This window comes from Chrysochloris asiatica, unplaced genomic scaffold (genome assembly GCF_000296735.1).
Source record: "Chrysochloris asiatica unplaced genomic scaffold, ChrAsi1.0 scaffold00008, whole genome shotgun sequence".
Lineage (NCBI taxonomy): Eukaryota > Metazoa > Chordata > Mammalia > Afrosoricida > Chrysochloridae > Chrysochloris > Chrysochloris asiatica.
In genome coordinates, this window is record NW_006408526.1 from 30,108,747 (window position 1) to 30,136,110 (window position 27,364).

At 47.3% G+C, this 27,364-nt stretch overlaps 1 protein-coding gene across 1 annotated transcript in view; it reads right to left on the minus strand.

Annotated features, from left to right (window-relative positions):
• Nucleotides 1–19,732, minus strand: part of DSCAML1 (Down syndrome cell adhesion molecule like 1) — a 442,529-nt gene extending 422,797 nt beyond the window's left edge. Inside the window, exons 1-2 of the mRNA XM_006833865.1 lie at nucleotides 19,508–19,732; nucleotides 1,167–1,484 (exon numbers count right to left, since the gene is read on the minus strand). Of these exons, the coding sequence (XP_006833928.1) occupies nucleotides 1,167–1,484; nucleotides 19,508–19,730 (541 nt within the window). The 5' untranslated portion in view covers nucleotides 19,731–19,732. The remainder of the gene's footprint in view (nucleotides 1–1,166; nucleotides 1,485–19,507) is intronic.
• Between the last annotated feature and the right edge of the window lie 7,632 nt (nucleotides 19,733–27,364).

Below are 27,364 nucleotides of genomic sequence, written 5' to 3' on the forward strand. Positions count from 1 at the left end.
GTTCCCATGTTCTGTTCGAACAACTGCCTCTTGGTCCAGGTACAGATTCCTCATGAGCACAATTAAGTGTTCCAGAATACTCATACTTCACAATGTTGTCCAGAGCTTTTTACCCACGAAAATTCATCAAGCTACATATCTATAATTTGTATACTCCTCTTCATTGTATTTCAATAAAAGGTGATTTTTCCCATAAGCCACACACTGAAATTAGCATTTTATGTAATTTAATGAGTACTATCTCATTTAATGGAGTCCTGGTGTAGTGCTGCAGGTCTGGACTGCCAGGTCAGTTTGAACCTCAAGGTTGGTAATTCAAACCTATCAGCCGCTTCTCAGAAACCCTATCCAGGGTCGCTATGAGTCGGAACCCTCTCAACAGCACTTGACAACAACAACAACAACAACATCTCATTTAACATGTAATAACGGAGTCCTGGTGTGGCACTGTGGGATAAGCACTGGACTGCAAGGTCAGTTTGAACTACAAGGTCGGCGGTTCAAACTCACCAGCCGCTCCTTGGAAACCCTTTTCAGGGTCACTGTGAGTCGGAACTGATTTGACCGTACTAAACACGGAGTCCTGGTGTGGCATAGTGGGTTAATGCCCTGGGCTGCAAAGTCGGTTTGAACCAAAAAAGTTCAGCGGTTCAAGCTCACCAGCCACTCCTCGGAAACCCTATACAGTGTTGCTGTGGGTAGGAACCGACTCGACGGCACCTAACGACAACAAACAAGCGAACAAGGTCGTCGTTGTTGTTGTTAAGTGCCCGCGAGTCGGTCCTGACTCATAGCCACCATATGGGAAACAAAGTAGAGTTTCTAAGGTTGTAAATCTCTGCGGAAGCAGAAAGCCTCATCTTTCTCCTGTGCGGCAGCGGGAGGGCTTGAACTGCCACACCTATGGTGCACGGCACTAGTATAAACTTGGCAGTTGAGAAAACTGAGGCTTAAAAACGTATATTCTCTGCCTAAAGACACACAGAAAGTGCTAGAGCGAAAATTCAAACTGCACAAAATTGCCCTCGAGTTAAGGATTTCTTCCAGGACTCCCTAAGCCTGGCCTCAGACAGACCCTCAGACAGACCGGCACAGTGAACCCCCACATGCATTCCAGCCCATCCAGCGGAGTTGGCCAGTTCAGGGAGCAGGCTTCTGGCCCTTACCTGCTTTGACGCGGATGTTGGGGCTCCGGATCTTGCCGGCAGCATTCTCCGCGGTGCAGAAGTAGTCATTGTCGTGGATAAAGCTATTGAAGGCGGAGGGGGAGAAGGGGTAGAGCTGCAGCGTCCCGTTGGCGTGGACGTGCCGGATGTGCGGCACGTCGTAGATGTCGTCCCCTGTGGCCAGGTACCATCGAAGGGCCGCGCTGGGGGAGCCCGTAGCCGGGCAGGGCACCACCACCCCCACAGAGCTGGAAAAGGTCACGTGCTGCAAGGAGTCATTTACAAAGTAGAGGCTGGTGCCAACATCTTCTGGGCGGGCTGCAGGGGAGAAGAGAACAAAGGCTCCATTCAGACAGCCCCATAGGTTAACATCAACCCCAAAATAGATACATATGTATGCAAATATGTGTATTGTTGTGGTTAAGTGCCATAGAGTTGGTTCTGACTCCGTGCCACCCTATTTAGGGTTTCCAAGAGCGGCTGGTGGAGTCCTGGTGTGGCATTGTGGGTTAATGTGCTGAACTGCAAGGTTGGTTTGAACCTCAAAGCCGTTGGTTCAACCTCACCAGCCGCTCCTCGGAAACCCTATACAAGGTCACCATGGGTCAGAACTGACGTGATGGCACTTAATAACAACAACAAAAGAGTCTGGTAAATTTGATCTGCTGACTTCAGGATTAGCAGTCCACCACTTATCCTACAGTGGGCATGTATATGTCTGTATATGCACATTTATGTCTGCCTATATAAAGAGCTCTGGTAGCGTAGTGATTACAAATTGGGCTGCGAACCTTCAGGTAGGCAGTTCGAAATTACCAGCTGTTCCGCGGGAGAAAGAGGAGGCTTTCTGCTCCCATAAAGATTTACAGCCTCGGAAACCCTGTACAGAGTCGCTATGAGTCGGGACTGACTCCACGGCACATAATCACCATCATCATACCTGGTGTAAGGAGTTCTGGTAGCATAGTGGTTACGAATCGGGCTGCGAACTTCAAGGTCAGCAGTTCAAAACTACCAGCTGTTCCGCGGGGAGAAAGAGGAGGCTTTCTGCTCCCATAAAGATTTACAGCCTTGGAAACACCGTACAGGGTCGCTATGAGTTGGAACCGATTCCATGGCACTTAACCACCACCACTACCTGGTGTGGAGTCCTGCTGTGGTGCTGTGGGCTAATGCATCAGACTGCAAAATCGTTGGAACTTCAAGGTTGGTGGTTCAAGCTCACCAACTGCTCCTTGGAAACCCTATACAGGGTCGCTATGGGTCAGAATCCACTCAACAGCACTTAACAATAACAAATACTGGTGTAGTGCTGTGGGATAAAGTTTGGTGGTTCAAACTCACCAGTTGCTCCTTGGAAGCAACAAAGTTGCTATGAGTCAAAATTAACTTGATGGCACTTAAAAGCAAGAATATACTGATGTGGACTCCTGGTGTGGCGCTGTGGGATCAGCACTGGACTGCAAACCACAAGTTAGTAGCTCAAACCCACTGACTGCTTCTTGGAAACCCTATACAGGGTCGCTATAAGTCGAAACCAACTCAATGGCTCTTAACAACAACATCAACATACTCGTGTGGTGCTGTAGGATCAGTGATTGACTAGGAACCACAAGGTTGGCAGTTCAAACCCACCAACTGCTCCTTGGAAACCCTATATAGGGTTGCTACGAGTCAGAACTGATTCAACAGCACTTAACAACATGAAAATCTTGCAAAGTCCAACACTAGTCAGATAACAAGCACTGAACACAGGTATGTACCAGGAACTGAAGCTAAAAAGATGACTAAGAGACAGTTCCTGTCCTTCCTGCCTTGAACAAAGATGACAAAAATTAAAACTTCTCATCTCTCAAATCAACTCATGCCCCTGGAGAGAGGCTGCCATGGGCTCTGCCTTGTTGAGGGGTCCAAAGTCATGCTCCATTATGGTCATCTGAAATGCTCAGTTAAATAAATATTGATTGAATACCAAATATTGATTGAGCATGCAGGTTTACACCCATTACCTTGGTTCCTCTGCACAATTCTGCTAGGAGATAGTATTACATCCTTTTCTAAGCTAAGTAAACTTACGAAATTTGCCCAAGATCAAACAGTCGTGGAACTGAAATTTGAGTCCAGAGCTCCTAAAAGAGGAACCAGTGGTCTTTTTACCATAGGTGAAATTTTCAAAAGTCTTAAAGTGATATTATCAGAAGAATGGCTGCAGGAACTAGGAATGCCTGCCTGGGAGATATGAAACCATGGGAGAATTTGAGACCTGTCTTTACTTTCTGGAGGTCTGTTTGGAAAATGAAACTGTTCCAGAGGTCTGGATAAGGATCAATGGGCATGGTGGGTGGATAGGATCCACGATCTGGGATCAGAAGACCCTGCTTCTAAACCCAGCAGCCATATTAGCTTTCTGCATAACTCTTTTCCCTCTCAGAGCTTGTGTTCTTTCAAATGGGAGGTGGATGAACAAGACTGTAAAAGCCCCATCCATCCCTGACATGCTGCCAACATTCAATCACGTGAGACAGTATTCTCCCAAGTGCAGCTACCTGACAATACAACACCGACTGGCAGGAAAGGCAGTCTGTGGGTTCCTCTCACACCGAGTTGATTCTGATTCATAGTGACCCTGGCTGGGTGTGTCAGAGCAGAATTGTGCTCCACTGGATTTTCAATAGCTGATTTTTCAGAAGTTGATTACCAGAACTTTCTTCTTGGGTGGACTCAAACCTCCAACTGTTTAGTTAGCAGCTCAGCATGTTAACTGTTCACATCACCCAAGGACTCTCAGTAGCAGAGGACCTCAGTATTTCCAGCTGTCTGAATGTTCCCTACCATGCAATCTGCCCATTTGGAAGGGCCACCTCCAAGCAAGTGAAAGCCAAAGGAAGAGAAAGGATTTGGTCCGGGTCTCCAGCTGGAATCCACTCTCTCTCTACCAGGAAGATCAAGGAACAAACAAACCACTTTGCTGCTTGTTTAAAGAACGTTACAGGGGACCCAACTTGACCTCAATTTCCTCAACTTTACCGGGAGGGGGAGGGATGGGCCTACATCCAGACTGTATTAATATTCCTGGTTTAACTCTGAGCGGAGGAGCCTCTAGGGAGAATGTACCAGGCAGCTCAAGAAGGAAGGCCATTAAGCCTCATTGGCCAGAGCACTTCACATCATCTCATAAAAAGCCTCGATGAAGCCATTAGCAGCCACGCTGGAAAACACATTCGTGGGCTTCTTGCTGTGGTGTCAGGGGTATCCTCTTAGCAGCAAATGCATTTGCTGTCCCCACCAGGCACTGCACCTTTCCAGGCGGAAATGCACTTGGAGAGGGGGCAACACTGTCACCCTTCCCAACCTCCTCTTTCTCCTCCTGCTTCCTCAGCCATGGCAGTCATGATGCATACTGGTGGTTGAGTAAATCTGCTCTATCTCTAGAAGACGAAATGGACCCATCGGGACCTCAATGCCCCCAGCTCCCAGCAGCTACACTACTCCCCAAGATGATGGAATTAATCCATTTAATAAGGAAGCAAACAGGCTTAGAGAGGCTTCTCTTAGACTCAGACCCACCAGGGTCTGCCCACTTTATAAGAGGCTTCCTTACCAAAAATCATTCAATAAGACAACTGCACCATCTTACCAAACCTCAAGGCAGTTGTTCAAATCCACCAACTGCTTCTCAGAAACCCTATTCAAGGTCTCTGTGAGTCAGAACTAACTCTATGGCACTTAACAATATCACACCACCAAATATTTACGGTGTGCCAGGCACTGTGGCAAGCTCTTTACATATAAAACCTCTTTTTAGCCTGACAACAACCCTATGAGGTAGGTGCCATTACTATCTTCAGTTTACAAATTAGGAAACTGAGGTGCCTGAGTCTGAGCCCAGAGTCATCTCTGATCCAGAACATGAGTTATGGCTGCATGTACTGCAGTGATAAAGAGCAGGTGTTTACCTTCCTCAAATACAGCCCAGTTACCAACTTCCATTTTGTGCTGGCCAAGAACAGGATTAGTATATACACAAACACACACGCTCTCTCTTCTGAAAGCAGCTCCTGGTGTACTCTGGACATTTCAGACAATGCTTAGTCTGTGGGACCAGGGACATTACTCTGGGGTTCTGGGCTGCCTCCTGAGACAACCTATTTAATCAGACACCCTCACTGTGGCAGCTTCATGGATTTCAGGAGCCAAAATCCATCAAGTGTTGGTAAGACTCTATTACATTGTTCCAGACAAATGGACTTAGGAAGATGGGAAAGATCCCTGAAGGGGAGGAACTCGTTGTCTGACACATTTCCATTTTGCAGAAAAGGAAATGAATACTCTGAGGAGTTAAGTAACTTCTTTAACATGGAAGTGCCTGAGCTGGGACTGGAAGTCAACTTTGCCTTTGGGTGAAACCACTCTGCCCTACTGCATGAATCACACTGAGGACAAGTCAAAAAGAACCCACGATATCTGCTTTTCTAGATTATGCTTCCCTCTGCCACCACTTCTTCCATCCCAAACACACACTGCTGGTCCCTCATGGCTGAATATTCACTCCACTCATGTATCCCAAGACAACATTGCCCCTGGCCTCCCTTGACTCCACCAAGAACATTAACACCAAGACAGAAGCCTCCTTGCACTTCTGGGCTCAGGTCTTGCCAGAGCAAAGGCACAGGGCTTTCAACAACTACAAATAGGTGGATATAATGGATGAATGGGCTGGGATTGTCCAGCCACCTGTCAGAGCTGATGAAACAGCAGATTTATAGCAAAATGCAAGTAGCCTCATATGTCTCCCAGCCTGGGATGTGAGCTGCTGTCTTCTGAGTTTGGGGGAGCTGGAGAGGATTAGACAGACCATTCATTTCTGCTTACGGCTCTGACAGTGCATTGCCATTATGAAACATCACCCTCAGGTGTAAAACAATAGCATTTTGCACTTACATCAGGTTCATATTTTACCATCACAAGGTACCTGTCAGCTCAGAATGCTGAAGGTCTAAAGTAAACATTAATTTAGCCTCACCCTACCTGTTAAAAGGAAGGAATGAGCAGATCCATAAAGGGGAAACTGAGGCACTAGCCACCAGGCATCTCAGATCTATGCCACATGCCACGCATTAGATTAAGGCTGGCCCAAGGGCACCAGGTGAGGGGCCCAGAAACAGTAAGTGTGCCAGTCACCCATCAACACAGGAGGGAGCAGCAAGGGCTGAACTCCTCCAGAGGGTATCTATGCCAATTACCATTAAATTGCTGAAACTACAGCCCCAATAGAAACCCCAGTGGTCAACAGAAACTGTTCATTGGTGCCAACCTCAAAGTGTCACCTAAAGCCCCTGAGCCCCACAATCTGACCTCACAGAATATAGCCAAAATGTATGCTGGGGCTTTTTTTCAGAGCAGACAGAACCTCCATAAGCCCGGAGCACGGGAGACACAGTACTCTGACCTGCTGTGTAACTTGGTGCAAGCCACATAACCCTACTGAGCCCCTTATACAAAAGTGGAAAGACTGTATCACGTTACCTGCCTATGAGCTGCTGATGAGCAGGTCCAACAGAATGTACAAATGTGGACTTGGTGTCTGACTATGAGCGGAGTCCTTGGCTGGTACAAATTGTTAAGCATTCGGCTGCTGACTAAAATGTTTGTGGGTTGAGTCCATGCACACAGGTACTTTGGAAGAAAGCCCTGGAGATCTACTTCCTGAAACCCAGCTACTGAAACCCCTATGGAGCACCCTTCCACTCTGACAGACATGGGGTCACCATGAGTTTGAGATGACTCAATAGCAACTGGTATGACTATGAAGCTGGGGATTAATATTTGGGCCCCAGCTCTGGGTCCACTGTGTATGCTTAAAATTACTGTAAGGGATGACCAGAGTACAGTTTCTCCCTGCATTCCTGCAGAATCCAAAACGTTCTTCACCCCCAAACCTCTCAGCTGATTCCTGCATCTTTCCATGCACCTTTCCCTCAGGTTTTCTGTGACCAATTTCCTCTATACCAACTCCACTCCAAACTCGGAAAGCAGGAAGAAAGCAGAAATATTCCTTCCGGAGATATTTATGGAGTGCCAGTGACTTGCTGATGTGTTTACAGTACTGATTCAGACATGTGGGGGAGGCAGAGAAGGCCTTGGGAATGAGGGACTTGGGCTGAGCTTCTAAGAGAGATTTGAATAGGTGGGGCGGGACACAAGGAAGACAGCCTAAAGAGGAGTAAGCCTGAACTGAGGCTCAGTGGCAGGATGGGTGTGGCATGTTTGGGGAATCCTGCAGAAACCTTCCGGCCAGAGCTCTGGGGAAGCTTGGGGAAGAACAGCTAGATGGAAGTGTGTAGCTCCTTCAGTAGTGAAAGGTCTACTTTCTCCAGGCAGTGAGAAGTAGCTGGACATTTGCTAGCCCCCAAAACACAATGCCTGCTAACTGCAGGCCTCTAGTTGTGGTGACTAATATGATCCGCTTCATTTTGCCCAGCAACCTACTGCCTTGGAGGTTTATTGGCCTGGCGTGGCACTGTAGGATAAGTACTAGACTGCTAACCACAAGATTGGAGGTTTAAACCCACCAGTCACTCCTTGGAAACCCTCTGCAGGGTCTCTATGAGTCAGAACTGACTTGACGGCACTTAACAACAACAATAACAGTAAGCAAACCCACTGTGGATGAATTGATGCTGACAAGTTGATTCTGACTCGTAGTAAACCTATAGAACAAAATAGAACCGCTCCTCAGGGTTTCCAAGACTTTAAGCCTTTATGGAAGCAGACTGCCACATATTTCTCCTGCTGTGCAGTTGGTGGGTTTAAACTGACCTTGCAGTTGTCAACCCAATGTGTAACCCACCACAACACCAGGGCTTCAACAACAACAAAAAAGGAGACTGACATTTATTAAGTGCTTGGCCAAGATGGCCAAACTTCGTCTCTCATACTTCAGACATATTGTCAGGAGGGACCAGTCGCTGGAGAAGGATATCATGTTTGGTAAGGTGGAGGGTCAGAGAAAAAGAGGAAGACCCCACAACGAGATGATTGGCTAAGTGGCAGCATCGATGGACTCAAGCGTGGCAAAAGTTGTGAGGTTGGCTCAGGATCAGGCAGTGTTTCATTCTGCTGTGCATAGCATCGCTATGAGTCAGTACCTACTTGATGGCACCTAACAACAACAACAACATTTATTAAGCCCTTACATTTATTAAGCTGTAGGGAGCTCTGGTAGCGTAGTGGCTACGAATCGGGCTGCCAACCTTAAGGTCAGCGGTTCGAAACTACCAGCCGCTCCGCGGGAGAAAGATGAGGCTTTCTACTCCCGTAAAGATTTACACCCTCGGAAACCCTGTACAGGGTCGCTATGGGTCGGAACCGACTCGACGGCACTTAACAACAACAACAACAGGGGCACTGTGGGATAAGCATTGAACTGCTAACTGCAGGATTAGTGGTTCAAACTGACCAGCTGCTCCAAGGGAGAAAGATGAAGCTTTCTGCTCTGGTAAGGATTTACATTCTTGGGGTCACTGTGAGTAGGAATCAACTCGATGGCTGTAGGTTTGGTTTAGGTTGACTGTATGTCAGACACGGGACTTGGGTGCTACAAGTACATTTTCTCATTTAACCCTCATACAAAGGCACAAGGTAGGTCCTGTTCATCTCATTTTACAAGTGAGGAAACCGAAGCTAAGGATAAAGGACGCCTGCAAGGTTTCTTCCAACATAGTGCTGACAAAGTCAAAGTTTGGGGGTTTTATCAGGTTTTTCCTTTCCCTCTTCTGCAAAAACTAGTCCCAGTGTAAAAACTGAATGCCCTGAGAGGCCCGGACATCTTCCCCCTAAATGCCAGCCACTCCTCCCAGCCCTTCCTTCCCTTGCAGACAGAGTCGGGCACATTTACAGAGAGAGAGAAGAGGGGAATACACTTGATAAATAAAGAGAGAGACGTTCAGATCAGCAAAGCTTCTTCTGGTCAAAGGGGAAAATGGATTTTTAATAGAAAATGGAAGTTATGGGATTGGTGGTGATGTGACAGACGCCCAGACTTAAACCCATTTAATCTTCTCCGCTGTTTAACATCAAGCACCACCCCGATGCTGTGTCTCATAAAACAGGCTCCAAATCGCTAGAAGATTAGAAGTGTAGAAATAGCACAGCAATATTTTTAAACCCAAAATCACACCCAGGCATTTGGGTTGCTCCCAGGGTCATGACTGAACCCTAAATATCCATCACCTCAGTGTGCTCACCCTCCGTCTGTGCAGCAGGATTAGTTTGGCTAAGGAAACTCCAAATGTGTGCCACCGGTGTGTTTCCCACCTTTCCTGTCTCCGATCACATCCTGGTTGGGATGGGGGTGTCCAGCTGAAATCTGAGGAGCTGCTCAACTGAGACTTCCTCTGAGGGGCCCACTGAACGATCCTGAGGCATCATCTGCAGTCATTGTACATGACAACCTGAGGGACGGGACTATTAGCCCCTCACCACCTACACACATGTTTTTGCTCTCTTCCCTTAGCAATACTCATCTCATTTACTGGCCTTTTCATTCAGGAGTATCTGACACAGTTGGGGCTTCTGCCACACCCCCTCAGAGACAGGCAAGATTCAACAAAGGTGGGGAGAGATGAGGGTCTTAGGGGGACAGGGGGTGGGAGGAGAAGGCATCCTCTTTGATGTGGGTAGTGAGCCCCTGGAGGGCACTCTAACCTCTGGGTGGGTTTCGCAAAGCATCACACACTTAGCATAGTGGTTAAAGGTCCAGACTCTGGTGCCTGTTTGAATCCTTGCTCCCACTTTTCCAAATAGAACCCCTGGTGGTGCAGTGGCTTATGGGTTAGACTGCTAATCAAAAAGTCGGCATTTCAAACTCACCAGCTGCCCCGAGGGAGAAAGATGAGGCCATCAGCTTTCATAAAGATTGACAGCCTCAGAAATCCAATGGAGAAGTTCTACTCTGTCCTATATATAGGGTTGCTAAGGAGTTGAAATCGAGTCATCGGCAGTGGGCTTGGGCCTCTTCCAAGCCCACTCAGGGAGGAGTACCTTACCACCATCCTATGCCTCAGTTTCTTCACCTATAAAATTGTGGTGGCAAGATCTACCTCAAGGGTTGTTATGCAAGTCAAGTGAAGAGCTTAGGATAGTTTCTGACATATACAAAAGCCTAATAGACAACATAAGCATTTGTTGTTGTTGTTATAATTGTTGGTTATAATTGTTACTATATTATATGAGACAAAGTCTTGCCATCCTCATTTCCAAAGGAAGATTCCAGTCAAGCTGCTAACCTCAAAGCCATCAGTTCGAAACTACCAAACAACATCACAGCCAACATCACAGCCTTTCCAGGCAATTCAAGTTGGTACTTATCCTGAGACAACATGAAGCTGCTAAGGAGCAAGCCTTCTGCCTGTGTCTTCCCTTCAAATCTGTCACCATCTTAACCACCATCTTACCACCATTTCTTTTAGCAAGGACCCAGGTTTCAAAAGGTCTGTGGGAAAATCGAATGAAAAGATGATGGAATTTTGCCACAAAGTTTTTGAAGCCCCCTCATATTGTGTGCCAAGCACCATGAGAGCCCTTTTCTTGCATTATAATGTATTTAAGGCTTTCTGCTCCCGTAAAGATTTCCAGCCTCGGAAACCCTGTACAGGGTCGCTATGAGTCAGAACCGACTCCACGGCACATAACAACAACAACAACAACAACCCTTTTCACTGGACCACAAGGTCAGTTTGAACTGCAAGGTCGGCAGTTCAAACCCACCAGCTATTCCTCGGAAACCCTATACAGGGTCACTATGAGTCGGAACCAACTCGACAGCACTTAACTACAATTCTTAGAGCAAGGAGTCCTGTTGCTGTTGCGGCTGGTTTTTCAGAAGCAGATCACCAGGCTTTTCTTCCAAGGTTCCTCTGAGTAGATTCAAACTAACCTTTTTGGTTAATAGCCAAGTGACTTAATGGTTTGTAACATCCAGGGATTCCATTTCAAATGCAGGTCTCTCTTATATCAGGCTGCATTTCTCAACAGGTACACATAGTGGCTTTTTGAGTGAGAACATCTGAATTATTCGGGGCTGTCCTAAGCATTAGACATTTCACCACTTGTGATCACAACTGCCCCCCCCCCCATAACTAAATGCCAGCATTTCCTACTCCAGTCTTTGAGATGGACAAAAAGCAACCACTCACATTCCCATATACCCCTGGGTAGGCAGTCCTACCCAGTGAGAAGCAAGTATGGAATAAATGAATCCTTATTCAACAAATATTTACTATTGACCAAGGATAATAATGGAGTCCTGGTATGGCACTGTGGGTTAATGCATTGGACTGCAAAGTCAGTTTGAACCACAAGGTTGTTGGTTCAAGCTTACCAGTCCCTTCTCAGAAATCCTATACAGGGTCCCTGTGAGTCAGAACTGAGGGCAGAGGGCAGTTAACAACAACAAGGATAATAATAGAAATAATAAAAAACCATTTAAGGCTGTAGTTGTCACACATTATTATGCATCAGAACTACCTGGAGAGCTTAACCCAAGGGCTTAGCCCCTGTCCATCAAAAACAGGTGTGTGATTTGTTTTGTTTTGTTTTGTTTTCAAGAATCTCAGCACCAACATGGTTCCTGTAATCAGCAACTAGGAACTTATGAGATCCAGTGAAGATGCAGCCATTCTTCAGTATACAAGACTCTGTATCACTGGCTCCAGGAGAAGTTACGAGCAACAGCTGACAGCCAAACAGACTCTAATCTTCCAGCCCCTTCTAGACAGGACTGTCAAGGAAGGCCCCTTATGACCCAAAAGTTCTTTCTAGGGAGTCAGCTCAGACAGCACAGTTGTCCCATGAGATCCCTAGATTTAGATTGTTAACACTTGAGGGACTTAAGAGATTATTTTGTTCAATCTCCTCAATTTACAGATGAGGATCTTGAGACCTAAAAAGGTATAGTAATGTATCCAAGGTACAGCTAGTCCACCACCCATCTGTCAGTTTGCTGTTCTGTGGTGGCTCGAGTGTTGCTATGGTACTGGAAACTATGCTACCAGTATTTCAAAGACCAGCAAGTCACCCTTGAATAGAGTTTCCAGCTAAGATACACTAAGAAGAAAGGACTGGTAATCTGAAAATCAACTAATAAAAACCCTATAAATGACAGAATATTTGTGATTTATAGGAGGAACTGATGGCTGGAAAAGAACATCATGTTTGGTAAAGTAGGAAGCCAGTGATGGCAGCAAAGGCCAGTGAAAGGAAGCAGTCAGTGAGATGGATTTACACAGTGACAATCTACATACAATGGACTCAAACATACCAACAACCGTGAAGATGAGGTTGCCATAGGTCAGAGTCAAATCCACAGCAATTAACAACAACAAAAGTGGTTTCCAGCCCTAGAAGATTTTTCCCATGCAGCCCCCTGGTCTTCTTTCTCACACCCTCAGGGCAGACCCTCCCCCTGAAATCTGTGGATGTGTACAAGTCACCCCCAAATCAGGGTACCAATGGCACCTTGACTCAGCAGGATCCTCAGGGCCCAGATTCCATGTGGCTTGAGGTCACATGGGGGAGACGCTGTACCCTACTGCTCTTCCCACTAAAGACTGAATTTCCTGTAGGGAGAATCTTTCTGTGGGGAGAAGGGGGAATATCCTATTTTCACATAAATAACGCTTGCAAGGCTGGGGGAGGCGGGACAGTTTTATTCAAACTGTGCAAGTTTCCTATATATACTATTTGAGCTATATGCATGTACATATTATCTACATAGGGACATTAAATATGTGAAAATACATCCAAGGACCACTGAATAAACTTGCATTTGAGGTCTTGGGGAGGAGAAGGGAACAAAGATTGATGGGCCTCAAGAAAATCTTACAAATGTGTTCCAAGAAGATGGCTGCCGGCATGCCAATGTCTCATCAGTGGGTCCTCGTGATGAAAATCAAAGGCAAAGTCTCCATATGTGGGGGGTGCAGGGAGGGGAGACAGCCACACACAGCTGTGAGACCTTCCTTGTTCCTGTATGATGAAATGACAGTAATTATACCTTACGTCTCAGAAAAGCGTTTATAAAGCTGATACTGGTTTGCTGTGGTTTTTACATGTGTGCGCTTATATGTTGCTTTGTTCAGCTTATAAAGCGCTTTCCATGATACTTAATTTTATGCCCTTCATCATTCTTGTACACAGCTGAGTCAAAATTAATGGGGCATGATGCCCATTTTGCAGATTAGGAAATAGAGACACATGGATTCTTAGGTGGCTTGCCCTGTTTTCTGGGTCTATGGATAACAACACAAACACACCTCTTGAGATCGGTTTTATGGAACTGGAGAATTCTATGACCTTGGAAACAGCTAGCACAAATGTGGTGTAGAGCAAGGATGCAGGGAAGTGGGGTAGAGAGGTGACTGGATGGATCGGCATCAGTGGTACCCAGGGCTAATACTGTTCACGCTCAAGCACCACTGGACAAACATCTGCCCAGCAGGGCACCCAGGCTGGCCCACAGCCCTCCCCTCACTCATGGAGCCCACACGCCACAACCTGGCCTGGGCAGCACATGGCCTCTCCATCTATACTATTCCTTGTCATAATGGCAAGTGTAGCCCAGGGACACCCAAGGTCATGGGCTGTCAAGGGTGTTCTGCAAACACAGAACTACCTAAAACAATGAGGAGGCTCATCCCAGCAGACAGCTCACAAACTTGTACTCAGCCAGCACTTAGGGGACTCACCCACTACCTCGACTTGATGACACTAGGTCCAGGACAGCTCTTCCTCTGTCCAGCCATGGTACAGATTTAACAACCAAACACAGCCTCCCTTGGCAGGTATGAGGCCAGCCTTTACCTCAACCTCAAAGTCGAGTCTGGCAGTAACCTCAGCCCTGCTTTTCCGTTGCTGCCATTAGCCAAGGCTGGGAGGTGTTTGTCATGGCCACCCAGGTGCCCTCATGACTCCAGTTATATTCCTAAGGAGGAACCCTTTAGACGTCCCATCTAGTTCTGAGACAAGACTTGAGATCTGACCCCTGACCAGTGTAGCTAGTTAACACAGTCACTCAGGAGAGGATCTGTTTTGGGGTGGGGACAGTGCAGGAGGTGGGGAAGATGCCTGTTTATTAAAGACCAACTACGTTCTAACTACTTTATATACATTCTGTCTTTTCATCCCATTTCACAGCTTGAGAAACTGATGCTCAAAGAGGCCCAAAGGCACATAATAGTAAGTAAAGAGTTACAGTCAGGATGTGAATGAAGGATTTGCCTTGACTCAGAATTCCCTCTACACCAGTAGCTTGCAAACGACTTGATTTTTCTTCACAATTTCAATAATGAAAGGGATAAATGTGCTGGTTGAATGGATGATTCCAGTAGAAGCATGGACTGCCCTCTTGCACTCCTCTTTCTACCTCCATCTGTCCCTGAAGCTCCTCCTAACCCTTAGCACTCCACACAGAATCCTTTTGAAAACCTCTGTGTGGCTTTTTGGGTGGACCAGGGCACTCCTGGATCAGGAGATATGCAGCAGAAATAAAACCCCGAGGACTTGGGGCTGCACCTGCCAGGGTAGGATTTGCTCAGGGGCCCAGAAATGTAGACAAAAGCAAACCATTCTAAACCCTTGGCTCCCTCTGCAGGCATCCCAGCTGGCTCCCTGGGAGGGAGCACTCCAGTTCTCCTGGGGTGTTTGTTCCTCAAGCATGACTCCAAATTATGCACACCCTTTCCTCTAAGATGGGTCTGTCTGCCTTCTCCTTGCCCCTGCTGGAAACCAGGGCTCTGAAGAACACAGCAGCTTGTCAACCAAAGCTCCCCTAACAATGGTGAAATAAGAAGCCAGGGCTCTTTCCCTAATATCTCAGAGGTCAAACCCCCTGCCACAGTGGATTTTGAGACCCAAGAAGGCAAAAGAGCATTCCACCTTACTTCATACCCCGTCCCTGTCAGCCGTTGCCTTCCACCTCCTGACTACCGTCCAAAAAATCTGGTTTCCTCCATTGAAGGGGTGTGTGCTCACCAGAAGCAAATGTTGGCCGTTTCTTCACCCTCTTCTTTTTCCATAGCACAAGATGGACAACAAGATGGGCATACCCTCAGTGCCTCATCAACAAGATGAGGTCTACCTTGTGAATTGTCTACCACAGCATACACACAGGAGGTGGCAGTTCCGGGAATGCCTTGCCAGATGGTAAAGTCATCACTGAGCCCCTACAGGCCTGAAGCTCAGAGACAAGAGAAAAGAATTCAAAAAACACCAGTCCTTCCCCCCACTCCCTAGCCCTAGTCTGTGTGAGGGGAAGCCAGTGCTCCTGGGGTTCAAATGGAGATGCTGTCCACAGATGGAAAGAAAGGCTCTGGCCTGACTAGGTAAGCATACAAATCTATATGCAAATAATATGCAAATTTAGGACCTGCCCTTGGGTTCCTGGCACCCTGCCCATTCAGGCACCTGGGTGCTGTGAACTGAGAAATGAAAGCATTAGGGAAGTTGGGGCGCTCTCTCTTAATTGATTCAAATGTACCCCCAAAATTCATCCTTCAAGATCACATAAAAGGGTAGAACTTCCCAGCTTAGAAAGCATACTCCAGAAAAAAAAAAATGCCCTGAATACCCACCCTCCCTTCTCCTCATCTACAAATCAGACCATCCTTAAGCAGTCAGAATAGGGGACCAAGGAAATCACAAGGATGGAATTTTGAAGAGCCAGGGAGAGGTATCTTGTTGTTAAGTGCCTTATAGGGTATCTAAGCCGTGGCTGATGGGTTTGGACCACCTACCTCTGGGTTAGCAGCCCAATGCTTATCCTACAGAATCGTACCAGGAGGACGTACAGGGCACCTGAAGTCCATGAAGAACCCATAAGGTGCTCTAAAGCTTACAGTACCTTGAAGTACGGTTTACCCCTGCACCATACTGAAGGCTCCCCATTTGCCTGTTATGGGGTCTATTTCTTCTGCCAGTCATCATGGGGTCCAAACCATTCATTTGCCCACCACCTGTGTTCCTCAGTAAGAAAAACAAGCCTTTCCAGTTTTTCCTTTTCCCTTGGGATCTAACTCAACTTGAGTGCTGCCTTTGGGTCAACTGCTTAGCTTCTTTTTGTTTCTAATTGAACTCCCCATTCTGCTGCAGAAAGATTTCATAGGCAGCTGGCTTTGATGCTCAGAAATCAGGAAGGTTTGTTGGGCATCGTGGCAATTCCATTCTCCCCCATGTTCTTCTAATGACAAGGGCCTCTCTTCCCACCCATTTCCTCCCCAGGCCCACTGGTCCCTCTTCCCCTTCCCCTAAGTTGTGTTTGCCATTTCAAGATTTTAAAACCACATTCTCTGGGTAAGCTCCCCCCTTTTTTTAATTAGATACCAAACAGAGTGTTAGAGATTTTCTTAACGGCCTGATGAAGGCTTTTAATTTGGTCTTCTCCAGAGAGAAGAACTATGAGTCCCCATCTGAGAGGTTGGGATGGGAAATGAAAAAAATCAATGCAACCCATTATTTTAGCTTTTAGAAAACAGGAATTTTAGTGCCGGGGAAGCTTGTTCTTTTACACAGTAAAAATGCAAATGCAGGCAACACGGATGCTGGCACGCTGGATTTAACGACAGAGAGAGCCTTGCTGGGGTGCATCTGGATGCCCAAACCTGGATTTGTTTTGGCAATAATAAGGCAGTTATTGGAGACTTGATAACCAATTATTGAAACACCTCCGTAGTTTAGTTCTGGGAAATCAGTCTGAGCTCGGGCTTCATCAAAAAAAAGGTATTTTGAGTGGAATGGGAAGAACAGAAGCTTAAAACACATTCAATAACTGCTTAATTCCATCCAGAGGAGGCTCCCTCTCATCCTGTTTTCTTCTCCTCTCTCTCTGCCTCCTCCCGTTCCTCACAGATGGACATACAAATTATTGCAAGAGGATATTGTTTTCTGTAACAGGCTCAAACATTCACATTTACATTTTCACTGGTGCCGCGGGGGTGACTGGCAATGAGAGAGAAAATATATCAAACCCCATCTTCCCTGCTCACACTGGAATCCTATCCTCCCCGCCCCAGCGCCGCAGCCACCGCCACCACCATCACCACCACCATGTCACCCCAAGCAGAACAGGCCCTGGGGACCAGCCTGGCACCTAAGACCCAATTAAGGCACCAAAGAAAAGAAAGGCCTGTCTGGCAAAGCATCCTGGCACCCAAAGCAGACTTGAGCCTCTCAGCAGCAGCAGCACCAAGACTCTATAGACCAAAAGGCCACTGAGGGGCCACTCACACCTGGCACCTCCAGGCTACCCACAGGTCCAAAGCCAGTGGCAAGTTCCTTCTCAAATTGGAAGGGATTTTGCCCCTCCGGCTGTCCTGTGTCTGGCCTGGCTTTCTCTACCCCAAACCCCATCTGCTCCTTCACTATCAAATAGCCTGGGCTTTATTTATTAATGCGGGACTCCTGGGAGGGGGTGGGGAGCTTCCTTCAGGTATTTGCTAAGGGACCTCCACTCCAGGAAGAGGTTCCACAAAAGTAGGGGTGGGGTGGGGTGGGGTGGGGTGGGATGGGAGTGGGAAGGGTGGAGGACAAAGCTGGGCAGGAGTTTGCAGCAGCTCTGGCCTGTGCTTTCTCGCCTGACAAAATGGGAAAGGGGGTGGAGGCAGGAGAGAGAGCTAACCAGAGAGAAAGCTGACGCTCTTCACCTTATGTATTTTTAATATTAATGTAATTAAAGCTGTGAGCCGAGCCAGCCTGCGGGGGCGGAGGAGGCAGGAAGAGCCTGGGGAGAGGGAGATGGGGGGGGCGAAGACAAGGGGAGAGGGGCTTGAACTGAAGGAGGGTTGCTCCACTAACGTGAGATGAGGGGTGGTATGTGAGGAGCAAGGGGTTAACCAGCCTTGACCAACCATGGGATGTAACCCAGTGGACTCTCCCCCCATCGGGTCAGATAAACTCAACTACTTTGTCCAAGATTCAAAAGCTACCTTTCACCCCAGCAGTATCTTGACCTCAGTCTAGCATTAACTGGGCGGAATTTATATATAAAATAAGGGTCGCCCCCACCCCCACCCCAATTACAAGAGCCTGTGCAGTCGGATCGGGCAGGTAGCAGTATCTAGACTCCTAGGGCGTTGTCAGGGAAGGACTGGACACCTTTTCCGGAGCGCCAAAGCTCTGCCAGAGTGCCCTTCCCCCAATTCCCAGGGGTCAAGAGTTGCCTTTCTGCCTGGGCGACTACCATGGCGAAGGGGTGAGAAACCGTGCCCAGGGCGCGAGGCAGAAAAGTTAGAGGGTTGAACAGGTAAAGCTAAGCTTGGAGGAGCGTGTGTGCCCCGCCGCGCAAGGGCGCGGAGTTCGGCCGCCTCATCTCCCTCCGTCTGCGTACCCGGGGGCATGTCCTCTAAAATAATCTGCAAGCCCGATTTCCCGACTCTATGCACAGGTGACTCTGGACTGAAAAGTCTCTGCGTCTCCAATCCCTAGTCCTGGCTTCCTCGCGGATAAGGTGCGCAGCGACCCTGAAGCAGGTCTGGACATGCCCATGCCGGACATCTAGACCCACCCCTAGCAACCCCCTTCTCTCCGGAAAAGGGACATGCCTCTTCCCGCCCCTCAATCTCAAGACTTGTCCCCTTGTTCAGTCGGCAAGGTGTCGAAGTGGAGAATCTCGCACCTAGGGGTGCGTTGCCCGAGGTGGCCGAGGCAGTGCAGCGCAGCAACCTTAGCTAACGTCCGGGGCCTAGGGTGGGCTAGGAGTCGGGGGAGCGGTCCCTGGAGAACAAACTTGCTACCTTAGAACACCAGGTCTCACGACCCCCAGCTATGCTCGCCCTATACCTCAGCCAAGGCACGGAGAAGAACCACGCGGTACGCCTGCATTCGCGCCAGGGCCGAGGTCCGTGAAGTCGAGGGGCGCAAGATGGAAAAAGCCGCCGAGTCCGAGGCCCGAGTTAAGTGGGGACTCCCAGGTCATCGTCTGACCACCGCTCGACTCCTAGGGCACCCTGGGGTCCCAGCGCCACCCAGCCTTAGGAAGAGGGCCAGGGGCTGGGGGAGGAGTCTGGGGCAGAACTGCAGCTTGGCGAGAGGGAGGCGGTGGGGGTCTTATTCACAGGCACCCTCTGGGCGAGCCCCAAAACGGCAGGAGCCGGCGATTCACAGAGCGGTCTGGCGGACACTCAGTAGCTTCTCCAGGTGCTTGTCCCGCCCCGCTGAACCCCACTCGGGGACATGCATCCAGGTCGGTCTCCCAGGCACCTGGAGCCCGCCGGGCACCTTGCCTCACCGCCTGCGGCTCGCACCCCGGCCCGCCGTCTCCGCCTCCTTCCCTCCCGCGCGGGTCTCACCTTTGTGTAACGAGTCCAGGAGCAGGAGGAAAGTTACCAGCCACATGCCATAAAGAGGCCCTATTCTCCGGGGAGGTGGTCCTGTGGCCGGCCGTGCGGCAGCGCCTCTCCCCCGCTCAGCGCGCTCCCAGCCGCCCGCACTCGGCGCCCCGCTCTCTCTGCTCCTCAGCCCAGCGCTCAGCGGCTGCGGCTCCTCCCTCCTCGGCTCCCCGGCTCCTGTCATCCGCGGGGCTGGGCTAGGCGGCCGTTCTCCCCGCCCCGCCCCGGAGCACCCCGGGGAGTGAGCGCCGATCCAGCCCCAGTCCAGACGGTCCCTAGCCCCACAAGCCCCAGGGAAGAGGGTGGGGGCCGGGAACAGGCAGATCCCACCCGGATCCGCCGTCTAGAGGCGAGGGGTCTCTGCCACCAGTATATGTCATACGTGTGCCAAAAGCCAAGGACGCCCCTTGTCTCCTCGCCCAGTAGCCTCTTTCAGACGCACTTTACCCCTTAAATGGGGGAGCACGGATGCTTGTCTAAAATCCAGACTAATATCCTTAGGTGCACCCCACTCTACTCTCCACCTCCAAAGCGCAAAACCGCATGCCCTTCGAATCCCAGGTTACTTCTGCAAGGCAATATCCTGGAGAGCCCCAGCGGAGCCCAGTCACACCCAGAATTCTGCCTCAATTTTCCTCAGCACTTGGCACATTAGTAATTATTTAAGCTAATTATTTCTAATAAACAGTTTCATGTCTGCTCTACCTCACTTTTCTTCCTCTATCCGCACACCCCCCTCCCCATAGCGTTCCCACTCAGCAGAAATTGGTTTAATCCTTATACCAGTCTGCATAAACTTGGCATTGAATAGGGCTTGTGTAAGGGCACTTTCTCTGTTACAAAATGCATGTTGGGCACCTGCTGTATGCTAGACCCCAGACTAGGCACCCAGGGCACAGGCGTGGCTGAATCAGGATCATCTTGAAAAGGCTGACATGATTACAAAACAAAAACATACAAATAATTGCCATCAACTTAATTCTGATTGATGGTGACCCCTTGTTGAGTCTGAGTAGAACTGTGTTCCATAGGATTTCAATGGCTGATTTTTAAGAAGTAGATACCCAGACCTTTCTTCCAAGGTACCTCTGAGTGGACTTGAACTTCTAACCCTTTGGTTAGCATACTATCTACATTAACCATTTGTAATACCCAGGAGCTCCCTCCTTATATTGTAATTCCAAAATAAGGAGTAGTAGAGAGTTCAGATCAGGGGGGTCCATGGTAACTCTGAGTGGACAGTAAGTCCTCACGTGGGGTTATGACATAATTTTGACCATTCATCTCCGTTTGAGAGAGGAAGACAATTTACTATCCCAAAATGATCAGGCAGGAGGACTAAGAATCCCGGTTTTCAGACTTTTACCAAAATATCACTAAAAATTTTAACTGATTTTTTAAAAATGTGTTTTCTTTCTTTCTTTCTTTTGGTACAATGTTTTTAGAGTTTAAAGGGCTCCCATGTGGGAGTCCTGGTGTAGTGCTGGGGGTTAATGCACCAGACTGCAAAGCCGTTTGAACTACAAGGTCGGTGGTTCAAGCTCACTAGTTGCTCCTTGGAAACCCTATACAGGGTCGCCATGGGTCGGAACCTACTTGACAGCACTTAACAACAACAACAAATATGCAATTACTTGTGTGAGCTAAATAATATCCTTTAAAGTCTTGTCTCATTTTTGGACAGGTGAAAAAACTGAGGCTTAGCTTGTTCGAGGTCACCCAGTTTGTGTCAAATGCAAGACTTTAACTCTTCTGGACTCTAGTGAGTTGCTGCTCCATACTGTGCTGCTTCCCCTGATGGCTCAGTTCCACAATGTTCCATCATCACTGAAATGCACACTTTTTCACTAGGTGTTGTGCCATCAGTAAGCACAACCACAGCAGGCTGGAAGGGCTACATGCGGTAACCCAGTCCCAGCCTGATCTGATCCTAGTCTTTACAGAGGATAACAAAACTGCAAAGTGATGAACTCACAGCAAATCAGGGAGGAAGTAGAAGTCAGAGGTCTCCAGTCTTGTGCTTGGTTTCCTCTTCTCACTTTTCCTTTTGCCCTTTCTCTGCTGAAGGAGAGGGTCACTGAGAGGAATCCAGTTATTTAAAACAAAGCCTATTGACCCAGGACACCTAGTCAGGCCATGCCTAAAATAAATCCTTAAGTCAGACAGGATGGAAGGGGCTGCTGTCGTGGGAGGAGCGGGCCCTCACTGAGTCTGGGGTATCAGCACAACTGCTCTGACTCCATGTGTCCCTTTCCCTCCCCTCACACTCCTGGTGGAAAGTAGAAATAAGGGCCCTCCTTTCTCCTCTTAACTGAAGTGGTGGTGGTTACGTGCTGTGGAGTCAGAACCAACTCACAGCAAGCCTGTACAGGGTTTCCAAGGCTGTAAATCTTTATGGGAGCAGAAAGCCTCATTGTTCTCCTGTGAAACAGCTGGTAGTTTCAAACTGCTGACCTTAAGGTTCGCAGCCCGTTTTGTAACCACTATGCTACCAGAGCTACCTCCTATAAACTGTTACACTTTGGAGCCTTCATGCGACCACAATGCTGTGTATAGAGGGCTGGGTCTTACCTGAAGGGTGAGGCCATTCATTATGTCATTGACTGCAGCCTGATTCCCTTAAAGAGGAGCCAAATATGTGGGAATGGCAGGGAAGAAAGTCTTGGGGAAACCTTCTTGGGCAGGGAGGCTTTATAATGCTATGATGAAGAGTCTGACTTCAGAGTGACTTTTCTGTGATGAAGAGCATGGCTCCTCAACTTTGCCACTTATTATCTGTATACCCTTGGGAAACATGTGTGCTGACCCATGGTTTTCTCAGCTGTAAAGTGGGACAGCCACAGCATCTACCTTAGAAAGTTGTTACGAAGGTTAGATAAGCCTAGTCACTGGCACAAAGGAGCACAGGTAAATATCACCAATGGAAATGACTTTGGTCAAGAGGACCTTGAAATCTCAGAGTGCAAAGGGGAAGGCTGACTTCGCTGTGGTATCCTTAACTCCACACCTCAACAGACGGGAGCTGCGACTCTATAGAAACATAGAAGCCACACTTTGAGGATAGCACGTACTTAAGATTCATGGAGGGTACATATGAATGTGGTCGAATTCATTGGTAGAATTCTCACCTTCCATGTGGGAGACTTGGGTTTGATTCCTAGAGAGTGCAACTCTTGCTCCATTGCCATGAAGGCTTGCATGTTGCTATGATGCTGAACAGGTTTCAGTGAAGCGCCCAGACTAAGGTGGATTAGGAAGATCTACTTCCAAATATCAGCCAGTGAAAACTCTATTGACCACAGCATAGAGATGACATAGGTGTTTCATTCCATTGTGCATGGGTTTGGGGCTAACTGCATCAACTAACAACTTGGCCATGGAGACAGGCTCTAGATGGACAATGCCAGGGAGAACACTAGCAAGCAAAGGACCTAAAACCAGGCGGTATTTGCACTTTTTATATTTTCCATTTCCTAAATGTTGACTCTCTTTAGGATGTCAGGAAATATCTTAGAAAACAAGAGCTTGGCTCAGATGTGCTCAGAGGTTGTTCTTAGGGACTGATATGGCAAGGTCAACAAGAATTCCACTGAAGAAACTCCAAAGGAAATGTGACACTCCGGAGGAGACTTGGGTGACTTGTATCATTCCAACTTCAACCCTGACATTCTCCTCCCACAATGAGCATTTTGGAGGGGCTATGTTTTGTTTTGATAAATGGGACAGTTCCTTGGCAGCCCCAAATTGGATGGAAGCCCTCACACCCACACAAATATATAAGCACACTGGAGTGACAACAAACACAGTTGGCCAGGTAAACATTCATGTGTACAGGTAAGTATAAACATTTAGTGGCAGGCACACCTGCGCTTAAATGCAGATTTGAGTGCAATCCAAAAATTCTGCATTGGCACCATGCATGTGCCCTTATTAAAAAAAAAAAGGGGGGGGCCTCACATTTGTGGGATTTATTTCTGGTAGTGACACACCATATATTTAAAAGCAGTGTTAGTTTCAATATTTTGTTGCATCAGAAAATTGATTTACTTATCAATGCCAGTTGAAGCAGCTATATGAAGTCAGTGGGAAGGGAACCATCTCCAATTCAGGTTAATCATGGATACTGGGGGGAGGGGATTACTTTGTCATTTTATATTAGGACTAGAGCCATCATGAGAAGCACCAGATGTTTTTATTGTTCAACTCAAACAACCAGCTTATATATTTTGGCTACTTTTCTTCAAAAACAAATGCATATAATTACTTTAACAAAGCCTTTGTAAGTGCTCTAAAATTCTTCAACAATTTAAATATGATTCAGTTTAAATATGATTTCATAAAAGGAATCAATACTGAGCCAGGTCAATGGGAAACATTTAACATTTGGGGGTTATAAAGCTAATTCAAGAGTGACCTTCTTAGCACTTTATTCATTGATTTGAAGGATTTCCTTACCATTTTTAAAAAATATCTCTCCCTTTCAATTGGTTTCAGTGTTATAGAAAAAGTCTTGGACTGAGTCAGAAATTGTGGGGTCTAGTCTCAATTCTGCCATCACACCCACCAGAAAGGCCACTGCCTTGGAAAAATCATTTTACTTTTCTGGTCCACGTTTTCCTGCCCTGTGATAAGAGGGCGTTGGGCTACAATGAATCCCAGGGTGTCTACTTAACACTAGAAATGGGAACAGAATAAGCAAATGCACCCTAGCGCTATTCCATGTGTGTGTGTCTGAAAATAATGTATGAATGCCCTCTAAAGCAAGCAAAGAAATCAAACTATACTCAGAAGCAAGCAAACCAAAATTAAAAACAAAAACAGCAACCTCACACAAAATAAACCATTTTTCCTTCAGATGAATACATATACATCTAAAATACTTTCATCTCCTTAAGATAGGGTGAGTCATTGCAATTTGTAGGTTATGGTGTCTATATAAAAAGGTAGTATGGGCCATTAAATTAGGTGCTCCTAAAACTGAAATTCTATATGTCCTGGTGTGACACTGTGGGTTAATGAACTGGACTGCAAAGTTGGTTTGAACTGCAAAGTTAGCAGTTCAAGGTCACCAGTCCCTCCTTGGAAACCCTATACAGGGTTGCTATGGGTCCGAACTGACTCGATGGCACTTAACAACAGTATAGAGAAGACCTGGGGTGGCACTGTAGGATAAACACCGGACTGCTAATCACATGATCAGTGGTTCAAGCCCACCAGTCCTTCCTTGGAAACCCTATATAGGGTCACTATGAGTCAGAACTGAGTTGACAGCACTTAATAATCATGGTGCAAAGGAAGTCTCGGCATGTTTTGCCACTTATCCTCTTAACGTTTAGGATTGTAATATACAGTTCTTAGCTCAATAGAACAAAGAGCCCAAAGCACTAAGGCTCCTCCTCTGCCATAAAAAGGGTCTTTGGGGTCCCATTATTCAGGCACATAGCTCAGTAGTCATCCCAGGAGGCTTGGTTAGGAGCCCCAAGGCCCCCAGTGAAGCTGGAATCCCCTGAACAACCATGAACTCCCCTCCTTGTTTCTCTAAAATAGACTTAGAAGCTAAACCACCAGTTTGTTGTTAAGTGCCGTCGATTCAGTTCCGACTCATAGCAACTCTGTATAGCGTTTCTGAGGAGTTGCTGGTGGGTTTGAACCACCGACCTTGAGGTTAGCAGTGCAGTGCTTATCCTGCAGCACAAGACCAGGACTCCAGAGAGGTTCCATAAAGTTAGAATTTCATAGAGCTGAAGCTCATTTTCATGTTTCCTTCTAGAGAGTAGATGTGAGTGAGGGTGAGAGGAATACAAACTAGGAGAGAAAGAACAACGGAAAATCCAGGAAGTGGGGGGTAATTGTGGGATTCCCAAGTGACATGCAGTGCTTCTGAACCACAAGACTCTCGTAAGTGCGGTCATCACATTTTATGTGTCTTCTATAGAGGAAAATCCCTATGCTTTTTTTCCATTCCTCCTGTCTGGAGGACTCAGTGCCCCCTTCTCCATCTATTTGAGTCTCTTCATTCAAGCATATATCCCCTCCCCACCCCCTCAGACCTCTACTTGACCTATAGCTCTCATCCCCTTGTCTTGAACCATGGCTGATTAGGTACTCGCCCGACTCATGTCCTCTTCTAGATTGGTATATTTCAGAGAAGCTTGCGTCTAACTATGATGCTTAATAGGGTTCAGTGGGACTTCCAGATTAAGATGGTCTACAAAGATTGCCTGGTCATCTACTTCCAAACAAATCATCTAATGAAAACCTGAGGGATCATGGCTATTCAATCTCTTAGGTATGAAGTCACTGTGAGTTGGAGGTCAACTGGATGACAGTTAGCCAACAACCACCAGAATCTAGCTCGGCGACTCCTTATACGAGAGGGCCACTCAGTAACTATTGATTTAATGACTGGACCTGATCATTTACACAAGGTTTTAAATATCTGATTTCAACACCAGGTGTTAGGGCCTTTCACTGAAATCAAAGCCCACAGGTTTGAAATTCCTGTATTAGTTTCTGACCTCTGAGGTGAGCACTTGGCAGGGCATCCGAGCCTGCAGGTGTTCTGACCCCTACAGCTGAAGTCTTGGCAGATACCTGCTCAGCTCATGCCACTGCCGTTTTCCTGGTCACCATTGTCATCATCCCAGTGCTTTCAGCTTCCAAAGGCTTCCCATTTTCATTTATTTTCAATCCTCACCAAAAATAAAGAAGCCTTGAATTGTTTTGATGAAGAAAGTAGATCCCAGAGAGGTTTGTGATATGCCCAGTAGTAGGTTTACCATGAAGTTAATACAGGTTAATAAGCGTCGGGGTCTTTCAGCATCCCAGCAATGCATTCACGTGGTTATATAGTGTTGAACATTTTGAGGAATCACATATGTGAATTCTAGTTAATTGCAATGGTTGTCTTTTCCCCTCTGACTTCATTGTGGGTCTGGGGGGTATTTGAAGGATCTGAAGCAGGGGGAGTAGAATTGTGGGTGTATTGAACTTGGGTGTTGTTGTTGTTAATTGCCATCGAGTCAGTTCCTACCCATAGCAACCCGGTATAGGGTTTCCAAGGAAAGGCTGGTGAGTTTGAACAGCCAACCTTGCGGTTCAAACCGACTGTGCAGTTCAGCGCACTAACCCCACAGTGCCACATGGGGCATATTTTTGTGGCTCATAGTCACTTCCATTTCCATTTAGGCGATCTGCTCCCGTAAAGATTTACAGCCTCGGAAACCCTATTCAGGGTCGCTATGGGTCGAAACCGACTGGACGGCACTTAACAACAACAACAAGTCACTTCCATTTAGTTATTCCAGTGTAGGGATGGCTTCCAGGAATATTCTTACCACTCACTGGATGAAATGCACTTGACTTTATGACACAAAGTTGTAGGGACAGAAGTTATATTACTATAGTACTGTGACCTGAGGAACATGGCTGTTGTTGTTATGTGCCGTGGACATAGCGACCCTATATAGGATTTCCGAGGCTGTAAATCTTTATAGGAGCAGAAAGCCTGATCTTTCTCCTGCGGAACAACTGGTAGTTTCGAATTGTTGATCTTGTGGTTCACAACCTGATTCATAACCACTACGCTACCAGAGCTCCTTGAGGAACCATGGTTAGTGGAGGAGAAACAAGGTTTGAAATAGGTGCAGTAGAATCGATTTTCAACTCATAATAATCCCACGTGGCAGAGGAGAACTTCCCCATAGGGATTTTTAGGGTACAATCTTTACAGAAGTAGATCATCAGGACTTTCTCTGGAGAAGCTGTTGGGTAGGCTGGAACTGCCAACCCTGTGGTTACCAGCCACATGCTTAACTC